The sequence below is a fragment of the Heptranchias perlo genome, chromosome 11, assembly GCF_035084215.1.
Source record: "Heptranchias perlo isolate sHepPer1 chromosome 11, sHepPer1.hap1, whole genome shotgun sequence".
Lineage (NCBI taxonomy): Eukaryota > Metazoa > Chordata > Chondrichthyes > Hexanchiformes > Hexanchidae > Heptranchias > Heptranchias perlo.
The window spans coordinates 59,675,299-59,698,577 of NC_090335.1; the positions used below are offsets into that span (position 1 = coordinate 59,675,299).

General features: G+C 39.3%; 1 protein-coding gene across 2 annotated transcripts in view; it reads left to right on the top strand.

Annotated features, from left to right (window-relative positions):
• The first annotated feature begins 290 nt into the window (after positions 1–290).
• Positions 291–23,279, top strand: part of epha3 (eph receptor A3) — a 218,528-nt gene continuing 195,539 nt past the window's right edge. For both annotated transcript variants that reach the window (XM_067993160.1, XM_067993161.1), the window contains exons 1-2: positions 291–485; positions 19,637–19,701. In XM_067993160.1, coding sequence (XP_067849261.1) covers positions 302–485; positions 19,637–19,701 — 249 coding nt within the window. In that variant the 5' untranslated portion in view covers positions 291–301. The remainder of the gene's footprint in view (positions 486–19,636; positions 19,702–23,279) is intronic.

Below are 23,279 nucleotides of genomic sequence, written 5' to 3' on the forward strand. Positions count from 1 at the left end.
AAGTGAAGGGACCCCTCCTGCCTCCCCCTCCCCCCTCTTACACACTATTTCAGCATAATGTACCTTAATTGTATTCATATTAACATTAACAAAGAGAGTGCAAGGGGAGGGGTTTAGACCGCTGAAAACAAAAAAAAAATCTGTTGACATTGAACTTTTAAATATCCTAACCAGATGGCTTGCTAATGACAAATCTAGCGGGCTTTAGGACCCAGTCGCGGCCCTCTGCTGGCAGCAGAAAGGCAGTGCTGACTCCTCCTTATCTGTAGTGTCAAACTTGACATCACCCTGAAAGCTGTGCATGGTAACTTCCACGGCGATCACAGCTCCCTCAGTTCATTGCTGGCATGCTTCACAGAGATATGCTCCACTCACAACCGATCACAGCTCCAAAATGGCCTTGGGTTTCCAAATCTGCATTCTCCCTCTGATCCTCTACTGTGTTATCAGCGCGGCACAATCGATTGGGCATTCTGCAAATGAAGGTAAGAATTAAAAAGAGAGATCTGAACATTTTCCTGACTGAAGTATTAGAGACGGTCCAGCACACACCGGGTGGGTGGCATTGTACAGCAAGAGGCTGCGCTTCCATCATCTCTTAAGGTGGTCAAGGGCGCAATTTAACAACAATTAATTTATCAAACGAGCTTCATCAAACAACTTCAGCCACGGCCTCGTAATATTATCACTGTAATATTTAAACGCTATCATAAGTATTACTGCAATGAAATAATCACGAAATAAAACCAATCTAATGCAGAACCAGAGGTTAAAAAGAGGAGAGAAAGTTTATATATAGGATACAGTTCTACGGTTAACAAGGCAGGAATGCAGGAAATTATTTTAAACTGGGTGTTTGTCCTCTGTTATTTTGAGAATTGATGCATTAAACGCTTGGTACAGTAAGGTGATCGATCCATAGACGGGATGTAAAGTCAGCCACATCCAACAGGAACGCGTAGACTGGGGCGAAATCTCAACATACTTATAAGAAGCGAATCTGTAAGTAAGATAATGTGAAGACAGGGATAGGTTCTGTTTATATTGTAAAGTGTTGTTCTCGAAGGATAGGTTAAATGATTCATAATGCTTACTGACATCATCTTTCCAAGTATTTATATCAAAGGCTGGCGAATCATAGCAAGTTGTGAAAGTTCGACCACTATTTAAATTCTAGCCCATAATTTATCTCATGAAGAAAATCACAAACCAGGAGAATATCAATTTGGGAGAAACTTTTGTAACTGGTTTACTATTCTGTTGTTGGGTCTATTTTGTTTTGTTTTACATTGCTGGTTGATTTTAACATATAAAGCTGCAGTCGGTCGGTTAGATTGGTATGTGGTATTGAGGTACTCAGCAAGTAATTGATTTTTTGCCTTGAACTCTCTGTATTCTCTGTAAATTACAACCCAGGATTAAAAACTGTAACTGTACGTGGGTTTGAGAGTTTGAAATGACTTCATTAACTAAAGAAAGAACTAAACAAGAATAGGTGCGGGCGTGCTGCAGTCAACAGAATGACAGGAGAAAATGAAACATTTTCATAACTATTTGGGCTTGCATGGAAGGACTCGTCTTTAAATCACCTTTATTTAAATACATGCACATAGACAGTTGGACGAGCACAGGCGAATTTATCTCTACAGCTCCTTTACTTTCTGTACAAAGCCCCAAGATTAAAGGGTTTATAGAGGAAAGGATCTTACAAATAACAATGATGTCTAACTCAGACACAGGCGTAGTTTCACCTTCCAGGAGTGAGATACAACTTATTAGCGGAAAAAAAGGAATAAAGTTCTTCATAAAGATATTTTGTAAAATTCGATAGGTTAGTAAAATGTGTTGATTGCGATTGGGAGATGGATAAAGAAACTGACTTATTCACATATCACTAATGTAAGGTTATTAGATTAATACAAAAAGTATAAAATAGACAGTTGTAAGACTGGTTTGGGTTTTAGTTACCATTCAGATATGCATTGGTAATGAGGTGTTATTGAATATAAATATCAGCGTGGATTCTCTTAAAATACATTGATAAAATTAAACGAGTATTTTGTTTTAAAAGTCACTATGCAAAATAATACAACTAATTGCTCCATTGTTAGACTAAGTGCAAAAACGTTGCATTTTCCGTTCGGCTAATCGACATTCGTAGGCATCTAGTTATTGCGAAAAAGTAAACTTTACCACTCATTCTTGCTGTTAAGCAACGCGCTATACACACATCAAGTTTACACTTAAAGTTTGGGTGGACATTCTGCGCTTAATTCAATTTCACCTGACAGTTTACAGAAACTTGCTGACCATTAACTCATGCTAGTTACGTACGCGAGTTCGGCAGAGTTTTTGTAAAGAGCTCCGTTTATCTTCGGTCGAGTTTCTAATTCCCTGTATAAAGATCTATTTGTATCAATACATGCAGGTTTTCCAGATATTTTTTAAATGCACATGTATTTCATAATCGGTTTTATTGTTAAATTTCAGATTTTGAGTTTTGCAGCAATACAGACATAATTTCTATACAAATAGGAGCCTGCTTATTCGGTTTGCTTTTTAGCATTAATGAACAAAATCTGCGATTATACCCACCATGAAGTAATTATTCAATTAGTCGAAATATCTCGAAATCTGACCAGTGTGGGTCACTGCAGAGCTTTTCCGAGGAAAGGGAGAGAGATCTGGCATCGGAAGACAAGTTTGACACTTTCTAGATAAAACCTTACTTTATCGCGGCGTTTTCCGCGTAATGTGAATCGACTGGGCACGAAATCTAACGTCGAAGTCTCATTCTATAGGTTTATATTAAACGAAGTCGGTTACTATGGTGGGTAAGGAGGGGGTTTGGTGAATAGACTAGAAGCATAGCGCCGAATGTAATGTTAATACAAACGTCCTGGCCGCTGGATAATTTAAGCAATTGAAGTGTCAATCTGAAAATGTAACTTGAGGCTATTAACTGAAAGGTTTTGTTTTAAGAATATTCCGGGTTGTTTATGTTGAGGTAAACAAACTCTCACTCAGTGTAATGCAGCCACAGTGTTCGATAAAGAAAGACGATCAGCCGGAACTGATAGTGCGAAAATAGATTTTTTTTCGCTAATTTTTAAATTTAAATCAGTGAGTGGAAATATTCTACCTAATTGTAAACAAAACTTTCTTCTGCATTAAAAAAAACATGGAATATGAATCAAACTTTAAATTCAAAATTAAAACAATTATGAATAAAATTATATGTTTAAATGAACAAAAAAAATGTTCATTTAATCGCGCCGTAGAAGGGGTCTTTAAACAACAACTTATATCTTTAAAAAAAACTTGCTGTCTATTTTACAAGGTATACCGTTCACTTATTAGCAAGACACAATTAAATATCATTTTGATTTTGTGAAATTGTCAGTGTCAGTTTTCCGATTGTTTGAGCGGTTGAGCAGAACTCTCTCCAAAACTAAATTGTGGAACTCCAAAACTAGCACAAGCTTTTTTCCCCTTCAGCGTGAAGTTCTCTCAGCCAACGCTACGATACGTTAAAATAACAAGACTGGAGCGTTTGCTGCAATGGTTATAACTTTGCTTTTTTTCCCCCTCAAAAGATCTCCCCTATTGTCTCTAAAGGGATTTCTGATCCATTCTACTCTCCGGCTTCACATCGTTAATGAAGGCACTGTATATATGTATACACACACATATATATATATATATATAAAATATCTATCGATCAAGATGAGTTGGAACTGTCCAGTCTCTACAAAAGGCTGCCTAGATGATTCTCGTGTGTTCCATCTGCCCATTAAAATATTACACGTAATTTATTATTAACAAAATTATACAAACATCTATTAGATTAAGAATGAGAAAATTGCACAAAGTAACATTATGATTAGTTCTATTTTTACACTTGTATTTCTAATATTCAGTTAAATGTGTTAAATGATTTGATTTTTAAGGTTAGGATCGGTAAAACAAAATTCCAAAGCTTGTTCAAGTTTAGACAAGATCTGCTCAATAGGCTGTAAATAGATCGAGTTAAAGTGTTGAATCCAGTACCCAGTTTGAGGCGGTGTGCTTGGAGTTTAATACTGAATTGCTTCAAGCAAAACATCTGTCACTTCCTATTGGGCCAATTTATTGGTTGTAAATAACAGAAGATGGTTGGGCAGATTGCCTCTTCCTTCGGCTGAAGAAGCTTCTACGGCATAAATAGACCTTTTTGGACCAACTTAACGGACCAGCACTAGGGCGGACCATATATAGACCGGGTACTTTAAAAGGCGACACTTTTCGATCACATTTCTAATAAGATGGCACTCACTGTCTTACCACCACTATTAATATTTTAATAGCGACATTCGCGACTTTCCACACAAATACAGATGGCACAGATCGCATCTCATTACTTGGCCGCTTATCCGTCAGAAGGGGGGTCAGTAACTCAGAGAGGAACGGGTAAAATTGTGTTTGAAAGACACGTTTAGATTTAATTCGATTGATGGTAACTCCCGGATCCAAGGTGCTGACTCTGGGAGGGGATGATAAAAATATCTGTACAGGTGATAGAAGCCGCTTACATCTGTGATTCCTAGTCAGTAAAGATAAATAGCACACTGACTTGCAAGTGATTTTTTTGGGCGATTGGTTTTAAGGAAGCGTTGAATAGAGCGATAAATCCGTTTAAATTCGGCTTCGGGCCAGAATCTCCAGTGAGTTACAGCGTCTGAGCTGAGAATCGCGATGAAAGTACTGCTTAAACAGCCAACTACCATCGCGCGGTTATTTTAATGCTGAATGAACACAGAAAATATAGTCGATAAAGCGACGAGTGTGAGCTTTGTCCGGTTCTTGTCCTGCATGAAATGCTGCAATGTATTGGGTTGACTACCCTCGGGGAGGGAGCAGCCTGGGTAACACCGTCTTAACATGAACGTGCATTTGACGCCCCGATAATCGTAGCGGAGTGATTGCAACCCCGCGTTGAACATAAACTGTTAATAAACGGACAAATGTGTAGCCGCCGCACGACATGACCTTGTCAACCCCCACACCGCCTCGCAAATGTTCCCGCCGTCTTTAACAGCAGTGTCAGAAAGGTCTTGTTAACGTATCCTTAGGAGTGGAGCTGCTGTCCGTGCGACTCTTTCATAATTCGTATTTTATTCAAAAAGCTTCCACTATTTAATGGTTTGCTTTGTGTGTGATTGGTATATACTAATGTGTGTGTGTGTGTGTCGCTAATGGCTTATTTAATTGCCTACTTAATTTACAAAAATTGAAAGTGTGCTGCTGTCTTCGCCTTACTAAGCGTGCCGGTAGAAATAATAGTCTTTTTAAAAAAAATTTAAATAGAATGTTTTGCTTAGTGAAGTGTGAACGAGATCTTTTCAGGAGGATACAAAGAATCAATCTGATTACTAAAGGTTAATGCAACGAGCATTAACACGGCGGGGCACCCCGTGTAGGAATCACTAGGGCAACAACTATTAACTGTTCGATGCCATTCACAAGCGAAAAATATAGAAATCGGGGTTATTCAAAATGTGATAATATGATGTCAGTCACTAGAAATATAAACGAATAGTAATGATGCAATATAGCTTCATAGGCTACATTCAAATATTAGTACACACTATTAATATAAATTGAAAACGACTATGTATAATTTCAGCTGTCCTTATTTTAAAAAGTTACCAATACGTTTTGACTTTGAAAGCTGTTAAATTTTGTCTGATAACGCTCCTGTGAAGTGCCTTTGGGACCTTTTGCTACGTTAAAGGCGCTATATAAATGCAAGTTGTTGTTTATACACCGAACTTTATGAAGCATGTTTGCTATTGTTAGCACACCTATAAAAATAATAGAAGTGATATACCAATCATTGTATACAATAACTAATGTATACATGCTATGTATACAGTGATGTATTAGTGATAACAGAGTAATGTCTGTACAATGCGAATATCAGGATACAAAAGAATTTTTTAAATTTCAAAATATATTTTATTTCATAGAATTTAAAGATACACACAGTTCAAAGTAAATATCACAATTTCAAACCAAGAACGCTACAGATCGTACACAAAGCAATCTCATTATTACAATTCAAACAATGTATTTCTCATGATTCATGGTGTACAATACAACGTGGGGTGGCCTTACACAGTGGCCTTTCCCCATAGTGTGGAGATGCCGGTGATGGACTGGGGTTGACAATTGTAAACAATTTTACAACACCAAGTTATAGTCCAGCAATTTTATTTTAAATTCACAAGCTTTCGGAGGCTTCCTCCTTCGTCAGGTGAACGATGTGTAGGTTGCGTAGGTTGCATCTCTCCTCAGTGCGTCCCGCAGCACGTACTCCTGGATCTTGGAGTGTGCCAGTCGGCAACACTCGGTCGTGGCCATCTCCTTCAGCTGGAAGACCAGCATTTTTCGGGCGGACCAAGGGGCCTCTTTCACCAGTTAATAGTCTACCAGCTGCAGGTGATACCTGTCTCAGTGTGCGTCCCTGGCAACAGTTCGTAGAGCACAGCGTCCTGTGTTACCGAACTGTTTGGGATGAACCAGGACAGACACCAACGCATCTCTCTCCACACCCTCTGCGCAAAGGGGCAGCCCATCAGGAGGTGGACGACGGTCTCGTCCCCGCCACAGCCTCAAGGGCAGCTCGTGGTGGTGCTGAGGTTCCGTGCGTGTTGGAAGGACTGCACTGGGAGAGCCTTTCTCACCACCATCCAGGCTACATCCTGGAGCCTGTTGGTCAGTTCCGGCGATGAGACGTTCTGCCAAATGGCCTCGACCATCTGGTCGGGGAAGAAACCGATCGAGTCCACCCTCTTAGTTCCTTGCAGGACTCTGAGAACGTTTCGTGTTGATCACTGTCTGATGGCCTTGTGGTCAAAGGGGTTCCTCCTCAGGAACTTCTCCACCTGGGACAGGTAATGGGGTACGGTCCAGCTGGACGGGACGTCCTGTGGCTGCTTGGCCAGTGTGGCCAGACCTAGTGTGTTGGACAGGTAGAAACCCAGCACGTAGTGACTCTTGGTGTTTGTGTGCTGGGGCTCTACACATACCCTGAGGCAGCCACACACAAAGGTGGCCATCAGGATCAGAGCGGCATTGGGGACACTCTTCTCCCCTTTGTCTGGGGGCTTGTACATGGTGGCCCTGTGGACACGTTTTATCTTGGACCTCCAGACAAAGTGGATGATAGCTCGGGTGACTGTGACGGCGGAATTGTAGGGAATGTAGGGAATGGGCCAGACCCTGGCCACGTAGAGCAACACTGCGAGTACCTCACACCTTATCACCAGGTTCCTGCCGGTTATGGAGAGGGATCGCCCCACCCACATGCCAAGCTTTTGTTTAGCCTTGGTGATCTGCTCCTCCCAGTTCTTTGTGCAAGCCAGGGGCCCTCCGAATCAGATCCCCAGCACCTTCAGGTAGTCGGACCTGATGGTGAAGGGGACAAAGGAATGGGCCTCCCACCTGCTAAAGAACATTGCCTCGCTTTTACTTCGGTTCACTCTGGCCCCTGAGGCCAGCTTGAAATGGTCGCAGATGCCCATCAGTATGTAGACCAACCGCTGGTCGGAGCAGAAGACGGTGACGTCGCCCCCTGTTGCTGCCTTAAGGGTGTTCCTTTGAGAGAACATCAACAAGATGAGAGCCAAAGTAAAATTCAAACACCAATTAATTAGTCTGTCTGAAGTATTGGAATAGTCTCTTGTTTCTTAGTGCTACATTATGGCCACAAATTAAAGTTTTAATGCTGATAGAATTCTCCACAAGTACTCTTCACACTGTAACCTCCAAGCATCACAATTTGATTCAGCTTTGTTGTGGAAATATTTATATTCCCTACAAGAGTTTATTATTGGTTATTCCCATTTTGTATTTTTTTGGTGTTAATACCTCTTTAAAATGGACGCTATCGCTATAAAGTCTAATTTTCAAAGTTGACAGGAGGAGAAAACAGCATCTCCCAAAATGCAATAGTATCACTGAATGTATTCATATTTGTTTAAATAATGGTCGAGAATAATGTGAATTTAAAACACATTAAAACAAGATATGGTGGACCTTAGCGGGCTGTGTTGACTGGGTAAAATGATAAGGATGTGACTGGGGTGATTTGACTGGAATGCCATTTTTCAAGTGAGCAGTGGCATATTCAGTGATGTCATCATGCCAGCGAGCAGTCTGCCACAAAAATACATTTAAAAATGTTTTATTAAAAATTAGAAGAGAGCCACAAAAACTATGTTACAATATTTTATGTTGCAGCCGGCATCACATTTTTTTCTGATGAGAAATTTCCGAGTGGCCAGTATGGGTGACCTTGAAAGGAGAATTTCACGGCAGATTGTTTCCAGGAACTAAGCTACAGGAGAATTCTGCAGACAAGAAAAATCAAAACTTTCCCTTTAAAATAATACCTGCTAAAATATGTTTGGGCTGATTGTGAAAGGTATTAGTCTGAGTGACTTATCTGTTAGAAGGAGCATGATCATACTTCCCTGATAGCTCAGCTAGTTTATCCAGTGGGTGGCTGAGAAACACAGACGGGAAGGCCTTAGGTATCTGGACCGCTGTTTGCCTTAGCACCCTGGGTTAGGAGAGAAATAAACTCCCACTTCTGATTGCAATCCAGTGACTCCTACTACAAGTACACAAGTGTGGACATTGGATAAGGATAGGATTGGAGGCGCATGAGATGCTTTCATGGTTCAATAGTCTGCTGGCACTCATTGCCACTTGAGCAAGGTACTAGCAAGGGAGTCAACACCTTGAGAAAATGAGGGGAGAAAATTGGCGAACAAAAAATTATAAGAAGCTCAATATGATCAAGAGAAAGAATTAGCTTCACAGCAATTAGATGTTAATTTTCTTTATAGCTAAAGAGAATTAAGGCACAATTTTTGGGGGGATAATTTGTAGTGTGTATGCTGAATATTATATTTTTAATTTGGGAGTAATTGCAGTCATCAACTTATTTTGTTATCATATAAGAAAACTTGAAATGAGAAAAGGCCATTTGGTCCCTCCTGCCTATTTGTTCTAAAGGAATTATGTGATTATCTCAATCCTGGAAAGCTGTATAAGATATCATAAGAAAGGATCACACATTAAATTAACAATTTAAAAATATAATATAAAATGCGTTCCATGCCATCACTGTGATTTCTAAACTGTGCTTATGGTCTTTTTCATAATTTTTATAATTTTTTCTTCCCATCACCCAAATAAAATATTTTTTTATTGGACCCTGCACTTCTATTTCTGCTCATTATGTTCAATGACATTCATGAATATCATGGTTTAGGCTAGTAGAAGAAGTTATAATTGATGTCTTCCATTTGTCATTTAACTTTTCTTTGTATCTACAAATCCAAGGGTGCATATTTGCAAATGTTTTTCAAGCCTGCTCTGCAATTTCACAATATACTGCCATTCTCCACTTCTCTAAATTGTTAGGATATTTTTTGGACCTAAAGTGCTCATTAACTACAGTGAAAGGAACAATCCACATATGTTACTAATCACTTAACAATCACTACCACATTCCATGGCTCTACACCCATCCTGAACAATGGCCATAGAATAAATGAAATATTGCAGCAAAATAAGTTGCAACAACACTGTTCTTTTACTCACAGAGATCACATTCATTATTCACTCATGCCTGCAGCACTAGTGAGTTCTGTCTGGTAAACACTTGTGAAAAAATTCAACCCCGCTCTATATACACGCGCACACTATCACTGGTGAGATAACCTATATTTCATGCACAGATTGAAATGAGTGAAGAGATTGTCAGAAGAGGAGAGCCGAGTGCCAGCTAGATAATTAAGAGCTGATAGGGCTGGAGATTAGTAATGCCAGCTGTGGACTGGGTGATTGATGGCTGTAGTAACCACAGCATTAACACATTGTTAAAGTGGAGCCAGCTCAATCCTATCACTTCGCACCCACTGACTGCAAACTGCGCGGCTGTCTGTCATATACACAACGTGTTCTGACATTATCTGTGTACCAATTCTTTGCTGTCTGTATTATATTTTCAGATAGATTCTGACCAACGATTTTTAAGGTGTGATACTCCATGAATGTTGACTGCAGGCGAGGTTCTAGGAACATAGAGACAAGAATAGGCCATTCAGCCTCTCGAGCCTGTTCCACCATTCAGTTAGAAAAATTGGAGGAAATTCACGTGTCACGATGTTTCAACGTAAATCAGTTAAGCGCAAATTTCCTTTGAAAAATGACGCAACACCGCTCTTACACCATAGTTACGGCAAAACTTCCCAGGAAATTCTGGGCCATCATATTTCAATCTGTGGTGTACATTGGTTGCGTTACAGATAGTAGCACACAGAAGATTTCATATAGTGTCACAAAACATGAGAGTGAAACCAGATCAGTTCATTTTTCCCTGTTACACTGATATCCCATTGACATTGTAGATTTGCTTCCAGTAGAAGCCATTCAACGATATGATGCTGATGTCTTTGTTCCTAAAATGCTCTTTTTGTACAACAGATTCCAAGCACTGGCAGCAAACTTAAACTGTACATTTGCAAGATAAAAGGCTAGTGACCTTGCATTTCTGGCTGTGCAATTTTCTCAACATTGGGTTAAAGTATATACAGGCCCGCATTGGGTAAACTGTAATGTAAAAATCACATTTCTGGCCTGTAAGTGGGAATGGATGGGGTGTGGCAGAGTTATTATAGGAACATAGGAACAGGAGTAGGCTATTCAGCCCCTTGCGCCCGTTCCACCATTCAGTTAGATCATGGCTGATCTGTATGCTATCAGTGCAGCCCATCATCCAGGCATGGTCTTTGCTGATTGCCGCCACCAATGTTTTGTCTCAGAAGGCAAAGCCTCCTAGTGAAATGGTAGTCTGCAATTCCAGTGACATGTTTATGTCCTTGTTTATATTGTAGTTCTGCCTCTAGAGGCAGTACTGTAATAAAAAGGAGTCTAAAATGTGTTACTGTACTACTTTATAACATGGAATGACTGATGTTACTTTGTATGTTCCACCATACTTGAGACTTTCTCATTGTATGTTGGCTGAGATAATTGTTCTGTTTCATGTGGACAACAGGCTCTCGTGATTGAATCAAGTGCTGGAAACTGAAATGATGTACTACACGATGCATATCACAGTGCTAATGTACCATGTGATCCGATTCATGCTGCATCAATATCACATTTTATTTCATGTTATAATGAAATAACATTTCTTCTATGTATATTTGATACATACAACTCCTGCCAGGGCACGTTAAAGGCAGTATGTTGTCCTGCCAGCTGTTGTAGGTGGCTAAGTGTCATTGGAAGATTACTGAAGAATCTTAATAGCTTGTCAGTAGTGACAGTGTCCAAAAATGCCACTTGCAGCACGAGTACAAAGTGTGCATGTTCAGTTGCCAATCTGAAATGTCAACACTTAGTAATGATGCCATCATGGCAGACTGTATATCACAGTTAACTTTGCATTGGTGCAATTACGATAATAGCCAACATAGGGGGCTTTAACCATTTGGTTACTGTATTATTGACTCTTAGAATATAATTTTCATGTCAAACATAGTTTGAAATTTTTTGGCAGGTACAGGGAAGTCATTTTATTTATATTCAGTAATTAAGTTTCAAAAAGTAAAAACACAAATTCAAATGTTATTAATTTGCAGAAAGAAGTATGGGAGTCTGAATAAATCTCATAAATGGTGACTGACAGAGTTAATTTGTAATCATCAACAATGTTCTAACAATGATGTCTTCCTGGAACCTTTTTGTAGCCTTTTTGGTGTCAAGCTTCTTTTATAACTCCCTGGGGTAGTCCCCTTACTACCATCTACTAGTCTACCTTTTCTGTAATGGTACACTCATAATAGTTGGTCAATTCTATGGTAATTTAACTTCAGGGTACCTCTTGTATCTTGATCTTTTTGTGTTCCTACATAGGAAAGTACTGTGAAATATTGTTTTATGCAAGGAATGTAATATAAATGCAATTTGTTTCTATTGCATAGCTGGAAATGCACCACATTTTACTTGCTATACTGCAGGTTAACCTATCCAGGAACTCATAGGTTGGAAACATAATAAGAGACGCAAATCCCTATGTGTCAAAGGACTATCTATCAACACATAAACACTTCCTTTCCTCAATTATTTCTCTATTATTATACATGTACCCAGTGACAAGTTGGCTTTCCTGCATGCTGCCAGGAAGGAAGGTCACTTGATGCTCAAATATAACACAGCCACATTTTGTTATTTCAAAACTCGTTGCAACAAAACTGTACTGAGCTCTGTGATGATTTTTCCAGGACTTTATTTCATGTATTTATGAATAATGAAAAGACTTGCATCTATCTGTATTATCACATTTCTCAGGTAAAGTGAAAGTGCTTCATATACAATGACCTATTTTGAATTGACTTATTATGTAGGCAAATGCTGCAGCCATTTTGCACAGAGCAAGATTCCACAAACATTAATGAGATAAATGATAGTTAACCTGTATTTTTTTGGTGGTGTTAGTTGAAAGAGAAATATTATCCAAAACACTGGAAGAACTCCCTGTTTGTCCTTGAACAATCACAGGATCTTTTAACATTCACGTGAACCACTTGGACAGGCAGATAGAGTCTTGTTCTAACATCTCATCCAAAGGATGGCACATCTGACAGTGCAGAACTCCCTCAGTACTGCACTGGAGCGTAAGCCTAAATTACACACTCAAGTCCTGGAGTGGCTTGAACCCACCATGACTTGGATCCAAGAGAGCTAACAAGTGAGCCAAGTTGATATTGTGAGGAAATTGTCAAGTCACTGAGATTTACTGCATGAACTCAAGATAGTATCTATTGTTACTATATATTTTGGGACGGGTGAAGAGTGAATTTGTAATCTTTTTTTGAGGGCTGTCACTGCTGAGAATGGAACAATTCTTCCATAACAGCACTTGCTTTTAATTACAGCATGAATTAATTGCAAGATAAAATGTCATGTCCAAATAAAGCACCTCAGTTCCAAACTCAGAAGTGCACACTCTACTTCATCAGTGTGGCATTTCCATTTCTTATCCCACTAATTCTTGTAATCCTCATATATGATAACTACTAGCTTTTTAAGATGACAGTGAGTATTTCAACTCATGTGTCAGTTTGTCAGCATTTTACAAAAAAATCAACTGGATTATAAATCAGTATCAACAAGGGAAGGTGGAGTTAGAGGCTATCACAAACAATCAGATCAGTTGGAGGGTGGGATTAAAAGTTATTCAGACATTATTTTCTCCCACTGTTGGTTGTGCATTAATTTGAGCTGCAGAAAAATCAGCTCCTGTTCCCACATTTTCATGCACTTTAGTTTTTTAACGATTTAGGCATGAAATAATTTTTACTTCTAGAACATGAAAATAATCCTTTTTGACAAGGTCAAATGGAAATATATTCTAAAAGTTGCTGTGAGTGATAACAGTTTTAACAGTGAAAAGTTAAGATAGGTTGATGGTTTCTGACAGTGTATTTATTTAGTGTTTGTCTCTAAAGAAGTTATATATAACTAAAAAATGTATTTTTCTCAGAGAAACTTTCTGAGCCATGCCCAGCTTTTGCCTTATCTGATGGTTTATTTTCTTCAAATTTGGTTGCAGGCACTTTTTTGAGATGAGGAAAATGTTCCCTGGTGTGAAAGCATTAATTGGCCTTCTTTGAGCATTCCAGTTACTGCATGAAGATTTGCATAAATCTGATTTTACTGAGAGACCCTGCAACATCCATATCAGAGCAGTGAACATCCTCAGGGAAATGGGCAGAGCAACATTAATAAACAATAAGAGTATAATAGATTGGAAACCTTAGGCCGGAGGCAGTCAGTTAGGTCGACCTAAATGCAGAAAAGTCAGCTCCTGTTGCCTGTTCCTCCAAACCTTGTTTTCATGCACTTTAGTTTTTTAACGATTGTGGCATGTAATCATTTTTACTTCCAGTTCATGACAATAATTCTTTTTGACAGGGTCAAATGGAAATATATTCTAAAAGTTGCTGTGAGTGATAACACTGAATGAATGCTGATACATTCGTATGATATTCCTCTGTTTGCTACTTTAAAGCAGGTGTTAACATGTTTATTTTTAATGGGTCAATGCCTCCATTAAAATAGTGGAGAGGGGAATGTATTAAACAATTGTTCTATTCTTACCAACAGTAATTTTTAGCCTCATATTTTAAGGTTTTAAAAACAGAAAATATTTGAAATGTACAGCAGATATCTAAGAGAGGAAAAGTCAAGGTTAATGCTTTCATTTGACCCTCCATCAGAATATGCTTCTAAAGTGTTATTTTGATGATAGCAACTCACCCTTATTTGTGCTGAAGCTAATTAAAAAATTTTAAAAAAATGTTTAGTTAAGTCAGCAAATGCTCAATCCAGGTCCAGCAAGGCCTCAAATTTAAAATTCTCATCTTGTGTTCAAATCCATGCATAGCCTCACCCCTTCCTATCTCTATAACCTCCTCCAGCCTTACAACCCTCCGAGATCCCTGCATTCTTCCAATTCTGGCCTCTTGTGCATCCCTGATTTCCTTCATCTCACCAATGGCGGCCGTGCCTTCAGCTGCCTAGGCCCTAAGCTCTGGAATTTTCTCCCTAAACCTTTTCACCTCTCTACCTCTCTTTCCCCTTTTAAGGTGTTCCTTAAAATCTACCTCTACGACCAAGCTTTTGATCACTTATCCTAATTTCTCCTTATGTGGCTTGGTGTCAAATTTTGTCTGATAACGCTCCTGTGAAGCACCTTGAGACGTTTTACTATTTTAAAGGCGCTATATAAATGCAAGTTGCTGTAATCTAGCTTGCCTCTGGGTTGCTATAGGTCCCAGGAAGGAACAGATGCAATAGTGAGTCAGCTGTGTCTTGTGAATGGACAATGCACTCCTGGTTGGGATTATTGCAACTGCATGTTGACATGATGAATTAACATATCTCAGATGGATTCCCATTGTAAGGAAATGGATCATGTAAAGTGATATAGAAATCCACGCAATTGCTTTTATTTTCATATTTGGAATACCTATAATACTTCCATGAGAAATTATTTTTGGATTGAAAGACAACATTGCAGTAGGTTTCAAAATTCTGTCAAGTGCAGCAAATAGTGTTAATAATGAAAACCTTCAGAAGGAATGTTCTCAGACTCGCTTTAAAAATGAATCTCACGCCTTCAGCATTCATATTCCCCCCTCAATAATTCCTAAATTCACCTGCTGGAAGCTGTACTTTTGCATACATTATGCTTTTTCCCCTGCAATAAAAGTGATTGAGTATAGGATATTCTTCTAGCTTGAGCTGCAGCAGACACAAGTCCTTTCCATCTAATTCTTTGTTTTCATGTGTCGTAAGACCTGTATCGAAGGCCATATTTGAGCAATCAGCATTTTTAGGAAACTGGTGGTTAGATTTTGCTGGTTTTCTAGTTTTGTGCGCATGTGGTCTCTGAGTGAATTGGCAATTTGGTGCCAATTTGTACCAAATTTTAGGCACTAAAATTCTGTGAGTTCGCACGCACAGTGAACCAGCTTGAAATTGCCGAAAGTGATTTCACATAGAATCCCAACAGCTAGCCAAAATAGATAGAACTTCAATCCATCAAGCTGGACTGGATTCAAACCCAGGTCCCAGAGGTTATAGAGCTTTATGCCACCCAGTTCTGGAAAATCTCTACAGAGGAGATATTGGCAGACAATTACTTGGCATGTTCATATAACATTCCTCTCTCCGCTATTTCAATATTGGCTTTAAACCTATTTATTTAACCAGCTGATTTTAAATGTATTAACATCTCCACTAAAATAGACAAAGGAATGTTGCCTGAGTGCATTAAGTTTCAGTCCATTGATATCACCAACAGTAAATTCTATACTTATCTCTTTTGTTCGATTGTAAAATGTACCAAATCTATTCTCGACACAAACAAAGTTGCTTTATTAAACACTGCTCTATGTTAGCCTGTTTCACTGGGATTATAACGACATGACAACTGGTGACATCTTGACAAGAGGCTTGCATGCAGAAAATTAAAAAATAGCAAGTCTGCCCCAGATCATTCAAATCTCCCAAATCCTAATATGGTAACACCACATGTCAGGATCAATTTCAATTACAGGGTTTTTAATTTAATTTTTTTTGCTTTTGGAAAAAGAGGCTTCTTTAAGAGCCTGCAATATAGTGAGGAATCAACTGACCTACATATATATAAATCCCTGTCTGTCATAATGCTGTGACCCTGCAGTTCACACCCCGTGGAGTACATGTACCAGCATGTTAAACTGACACAAACCTGAATTATACAATATAAAAAACACGAATGAGAATGATTGCAGTGTTTTTTACATGGGTAGTGATGGATAGCCATGGATGGTTTGCAGCAATAATTTGATATATGCCATTTATTGATTGATCTGTTCTGTGCCGTGTTATAAAAACAGTGCTCAGGACTAAATGATCAAATGCCTATCGGTAACAGAGTAAACATTAGACATGAAAATGGACGGCCGCACTATCATCCACCTCAATCATAGCACATTAGGCTCTAGTCTATCAGCGCCATTCACTTAGAATTGAAGTGCAGGCCTCTGCCTGAAAACATTAAGGCCCATGAGCTGATACAAACTGTACTTTGCATTAACCCTTCCAGGACTACGGTATATTATAGTATTTTCCTACCAAAACAAACAATTTGGCCTCAATTTTGTGAGTCTGCCCAAGTAGGGAGTGTGTTTTAAAAAATCACAGGTGTGCCAGCTGTGACTAACTGCCGAGGACCCACCGTCTTCCTGCGGGTTCCTGCTCTTCTGTGTAGGAGAGAAGGACGCCAGCCAGAAACCAGCATGGTCCTTTTTTAATATGCAGATCGGGCTCCAAAGATGCCATTGGGGCTTGTCTGCAATTATAACCGGAGGCCTGCATACGGAAACCAATGTGGCTTCCCCATCAGGCCAGTCTAGCGGGAAAAGGAGCCAGGGCCAGAAAATGCCCAAAAAGGTAAGTGGTTCTCTTTTTCTTTACTTTCCTTGTGGGGCCAGGAGGAACTGTAGTGCTGCTTCGATTCCCACAAGGAAAGTTAAGCTCCCCCCCACCAAACCAAACTACGAGGTCCTCCCGAACCGTCTCCCAACCACTTACCTGAGTGCCGTTGTCCATTCATTTGGTACCTGGCAGCAGCCTTCTGCCTCCCCGGCATTCTGCTCCCGCTGATTTTGGGTGGTAGATTGACAGGTGAAGACCGGGAGTTAAAATCTCCCGAGCCTCACATTGCCAAGTTTGGGTCGGTTTGCCATCTGCCTCAACTCCCGCCCGCATGATTCCCTCCCCGAGCTTAAATCGGGGCTATAGCCTTGTCCCATAAAGCACTGCTCGCTGTTGTGTATCACACTTAAGAATCCTCATTAAAAAATAGGCCGTTGTACCTTCCTATGAATCAAAAAATGCCATTCTTCTGTTTTGTGGATGTCACAAACTGCAGTTTAAAGCTTTTGTGAGTCTTGCAGCTTTGCTGTTAACTGTCATTATGGTTTCCTCACACCCCTCTGCCTACGCATCAGCACAGTAACGTTATGTGTTACTGATTCCATTTGCACTTTAGAATCATAGTTAGCGCACACTATTATATAAAATAACAGCTGCTATGGAGGGAGTTAAAGACTGTAATTCATTCTCAGCTTCTCCTGATATTCAGAAACCGTTTGTCCTATACTCTAGCAAATCATGTCTTCCGTCAGTATCTCAGTTGAATTACAGCCAGGAAACATCACCCACAGTAACCAACACTCTTTATATACATATATAGAATTGGCTCTGAATATTTTAGTTCTGTTAAAGAATGGTGCAAACAAATAAATGTCCTCAGGTTTCAGACATTTTCATACCTCTGCCTGATAACTAGAAATGTAGAAATGTGTTTTAACAGATGTTCCAATCTGCAATGGAGGTGATGATTAACACGTGTGCCTTGGTTTGACTCAGTAAAACCTGTGAAAAGTTCAGTTTGAATAAGGGAGTGATAAGGTGTCAGAATTTAATGAGAAAATTGCAGATTAATGGGGCAACACTAAGGAGACTTCAATGTGATTGTCTTAACTTAGGCATTTCTAAGGGGGTGGAAATACCATGGGTCATCACTGGGGATAAGTATTTGATACTCACAGCACTTACTGCAGTCACTGAATTCAACATTCACAGTACTTACTCCAATGACATCCTTACCTTGATCACAGGCACAACTTTAAATAGCTCAGTTTGTTTTACTCACACCTCTAGGTCAAAAGTTAGGATGGGGGGTTAAATTTGTCTTGAGCTGTAATGCAAAATGGGCGATAGCGAATCGGCAGTCTATTTTACATTCCATTCACTATTCTTTTCCAATGGATTTTGTGCTAGTGCCCAAGACAACCCCCCACCCTATGGATTCAAGCCCCATTATGGATTTGTGCACATAATATTAACTGGCTCTTCAGTGCAGTACTGAGGCAGTGCAGCATTGTTGGAGGTGATCTTTCAGGTAAGGTGTTAAACCAAGGCCCTGTCTGCCAGCTCAAGTGGATGTAAAAGATTCCATGACACTATTCAAGGACTGAGCTTTCTTGGTGTCCTGCCTAGCACTCCTCCCACATCCAACATTGGTGAAAAAGATTTGTTGGTCATTCATTAATTTGCTGTTTGTGGGACCTTGCTATCTTTTCCTACGTAACAACAGTGACTGAACTTCAAAAGTAATCCCTTGATTGTAAAGTGCTGCAGGACTTTTTGAGGATGTGATAACGTATTGTGTAAATACAAATTCTTTCTTACCGCATTCACAGGCTTGTTCACAATACCGTCCCTATTCACAGGGGAAGTGCATTCTACTGAATTGTTACATAATCATAAACATTATAAAGGGATATAGTGCCTTTTAGTTGCCTTTCATTGCTGGGGTTTATGATTTAAAACTGTTAGGTTCAGGCAGACTAGAGAACTTTTTTTGTTTAATTGTCACAATATGTTTCTCTCATTCTGAACCAAGCACCACATTTCACGACAAATTATTGTGTACTTATCAGGATTTAACTATAACGTATAATTTCAGACAATAAAGATAATTATAATTAAAATCTGACAACCGTGTACAACAGCCAATCTTAAGGTTGAGGCAGGTAAGTGGTTCCACAGTTGAGGTTCAAGGAAAATCTTGGAGCACATCCGTGCTCAATTAACATGTGCTTGCCAGCTCATTTATGAATATTATAACTCTCTGGACTGTATTGTAAAATCTAATAGAAGAGTGTCTATTTAGAGTTCTATGACTGTATTCAATACGGGGATTGTTACAAAATGGGTATTTTTGAATTAGTTTACACTGCATTTGGGACTTGAATTAAATATTGGATCTGTACTTCTGGAGGAGAAAGAATGGGAAGTGGCTTGGTACATTGGGAAATCTGTACTCAGATCAGATATATATTTATTTGAAATTGACTGTCTTGAATAGCTCACATGAGAGACAACCATTTTGAAGAAGGTGTCTGGTGAAGAAAAATGGGACTTGTTGTTTATTGGATGTTATTTGTTTCCACAGTTAACCTCCTGGATTCTAAAGCAGTTCAAGGGGAGCTGGGTTGGATATCCTACCCAATACATGGGGTAAGTTCAGAACAGCAGCCTGCAAAATGCTTAAATCTAACTGATGATTTAGATTCTATACAGACAACCCTTGTTCTTGACTTCACTTAAGTATGAGTTGGGTTTCATGGGCCCAGGGTTAAAGGAGAAAAGGGGCAACAAAAAACATACACAACCATGCTGTTAGAATAATTTTCTCAAGGATTAATAATCCAGAATGTTTCTCCTTTAAAACTTATGTTCAAAATATCAGCAGCATTGTAATATCTTTCCTGTTTCTAACACTACCTTCTCACACTAACTTCAGGGAATAGTTTCTCCTTTCTTTCTTTGTAAATATTTGTTACAATAATTCATTTGGTTGAATCCCAAACTGATACTGCAGGTAGCCCACTAGAACCGTAAGTATTGTTATCAACTTCAGTTATACCGAAAATGTGCAGTTTGATCTCAAATAAACAGTCCCACCAGGCAATACCCTAGAGTTCAGGGGAGTCATTTTAACTTTGAGATTGGTGTAAAACACGGGATATCGAAATGGCCGCCCGTTATACAACACGCCCGAAAGTCAATGGAAGTAAAAATCGGGCAGGGTATATAATGGGTGGCCATTTTGATATTGTCCATGGTTAAAATGACCCCTTAGGGCTTCCCTAATGCCTGTGAGTAAATATAAGGGATAATTTTCTGAATTTGCTTCTCTGGTGGGGAGTCCTGCCTGCTGGAAGCACATACCGGAAATTCGGGTGGGCACTGCTTATCGCTGGCAATGCAAAGTCAGAAAATTACCCCTATAATGTCTGGATCAATACTGAGCCTTATCAGACCAGGAAGCTCCTGGGTTCAATCCTCTGTCTGTGCTCAATTAACTGATCTCAGTCATGGCAATGGGTGTTACAATGGGCCTCAGGATTAGGCTGGGGAAGGGACAAATCATCAGCGGATCCTGCTGCTGAGCCCTGCTGGAAAGTGTGCTTGCGCAGGTATTGGATGAAGCCAGAATCAGCCTTGGCTACATGCTTGTCATGATCAAATAGCCCACATATGCAAACTGTCTGTGGTTCCGTGTGAAGAATGGCCATGATGGACAAAGTGCTGTAGGACAGCTTTGTAGTCAGCATGAGACAGCACCTTCAGAAATGAAGAGCAGAAAAATTGGGGCAAAATTATTTCTTTAACAAACCTGGCTTTTGCATCATTACCTGTAGGAAACTTAAAGAGAATGTTACATGAACACGAAAGAGATGTGTAGTGCAGATAGAAGAACAAAGTCTACTGTAACTAAACAGAAACCAGCCATGCTTCAGCCTGGAGCTGATTAAATCTTTTACAAAGTGCTTCAAATGAACCTATTTATGCTCCCAGTCATTTAGAGATTATGCTGTCTGGATTTGAATATATCCTCCATCTGTTTCTCGAGTTTAGTCCTGATTTAATTCACATGATACCATTTGTCTTTGACATACATGTATTTTACAAACAGATATCTGACATGACACTTGCATCATTTGTAACTGAATGTTCTTAATCTCCCTGTTTCGCCATGGCAAACATACCATGGAGAATTTTTACTCTGAAATATGATTTGCATCAATAACATAAATATGTTATTCAGTTGTAATTATGAAGATTTGTACCTGTATTATCGTAGTAGTATGGTCATTAAGGATATAATAAAGGTTAATAGCAACCCAACCAGTTCCAGAACCATCACACGCCAGCACATTCTCTTTCATCATTGACAAATTTGGTTTTCAACACTGCAATTCAAAATGTAAAACACACAGAGTTCATTTTCTGTTGGAGATAATGGGATTCTAAACTGTTCCATAAATCACAGTATTGACCAGTTTTGAAACCACTGTGCAATTACTGACCATTTCTCACACTTTCTTTAATCTCACTGAGTTAGAGCAAATAATGACATGGTCATGGCTGCTAAGTTTTATTTAAAAACATCACAATAGGTTGAAAATGAAAATGAAATCACACAAAAATCACCTCTCACCATGGGATAAATCTTGACTTTGTGCGATACTGCAAAACGAGTGATAGCGAGTCGACAGCCCGTTTTACATCTCCGCCGGTTTTTATTTCAATCGAAGTCATCGGAAATAGTGTTCCTGACCACAATGTATTAGATCAGCTCAGTCTGTGCCTGCCTTCATATTCTTCAATCCAGTTCCCAAGCACATTTAACTAGATCCTGTTAGAAGGAATACATTGACACAATAGCAGCTGCTTTTGATGGAAGCCTGTTTCTTTGAGGGAGGAGGGAAAGGTTTTTTATACTCTTCTGTTTTACCTGAAGCTTGTCAATTTCAAACCTGTGTTCTCTAGTTCTGCACGCACAGTCCAAGGCAAATATTCAACTTACATCTGCATATACGCCTCTTAGTAATTTAAAGACCTGGATCACATCCCCCATTCATCTTCTAGGCTTTATAAACAGAGGCAGAGAGTACAAAAGCGAGGAAGTTATGCTAAACCTTTATAAAACACTGGTTAGGCCCCAGCTGCAGTATTAGGAAGGATCTCAAGTCCTTAGAGAAGGTGCAGAGGAGATTGACTAGAAAGATACCAAGGATGAGGGACTTCAGTTGCGAGGAGAGACTGGAGAAGCTGGGGTTGTTCTTCTTAGAGCAGAGAATGTTAAGGGGAGATTTAATAGAGGTGCTCAAAATCATGAAGGGTTTTGATAAGAGTAAATAAAGAGCAACCGTTTCCAGTTTCAGAAGGGTTGGTAACCAAAGGACACAGATTTAAGGTAATTGGCAAAAGAACCAGAAGTGACATGGGGAGAATATTTTTAATGCAGCGAGTGGTTATGATCTGGAATGCACTGTCTGAAAGGGTGGTGGAAGCAGATTCAATAATAACTTTCAAAAGGTGATTGGATAATTACTTGAAGGGGACAAATTTGCAGGGCTATGGAGAAAGGACAGGGGAGTGGGACTAATCGGATAGCCCTTACAAAGAGCCGGCACAGGCATGATGGGCCGAGAGGCTTCATTTCTGCTGTATCATTCTATGATTCGATGATTCATTCCACCAATCAAAATATGTTTATTCTGAAAGTCTCTCCCAATATTTTAGATCCTTAAGGCCTAGAATCTTCCTGCCCCTCTTCTCCAAACCCTCTCCAAAGCATCAATGATCTTTTGAAGGTAGAGTGTTGAAAACTGCAAACAATATTCCAAATGTATCCTCACTAGTGATCAATACAAGGTTAGAATAACCTTGATGTATCCTAGTATTTGATTAGCTTTATTGATTACAGCTTAGCACTGCCTGGAATCTTTCAGTAAATGATCAATAATCATACCCAAATCTTTTTTCTTTATCTTTATTGAAGGACACCTCTTCACTTTATAGTATTTGGTATTTCCTATTCCAATAACCATTATCTTACGCTTATTTACATTAACATCCATTGTCTTTCCTTATCTCATCTTGGTCTAAATCAGTAATTCTAATACAGTACGGGTGAATGGGGTGTAGTTTATTACATTAAAACATTCCATGAAGAACAGATGTCAAACAGTTACATGACAGTTAGGCGAGGTGACCAAAAGCTTAGTTAAAAAGTTAGATTTTAA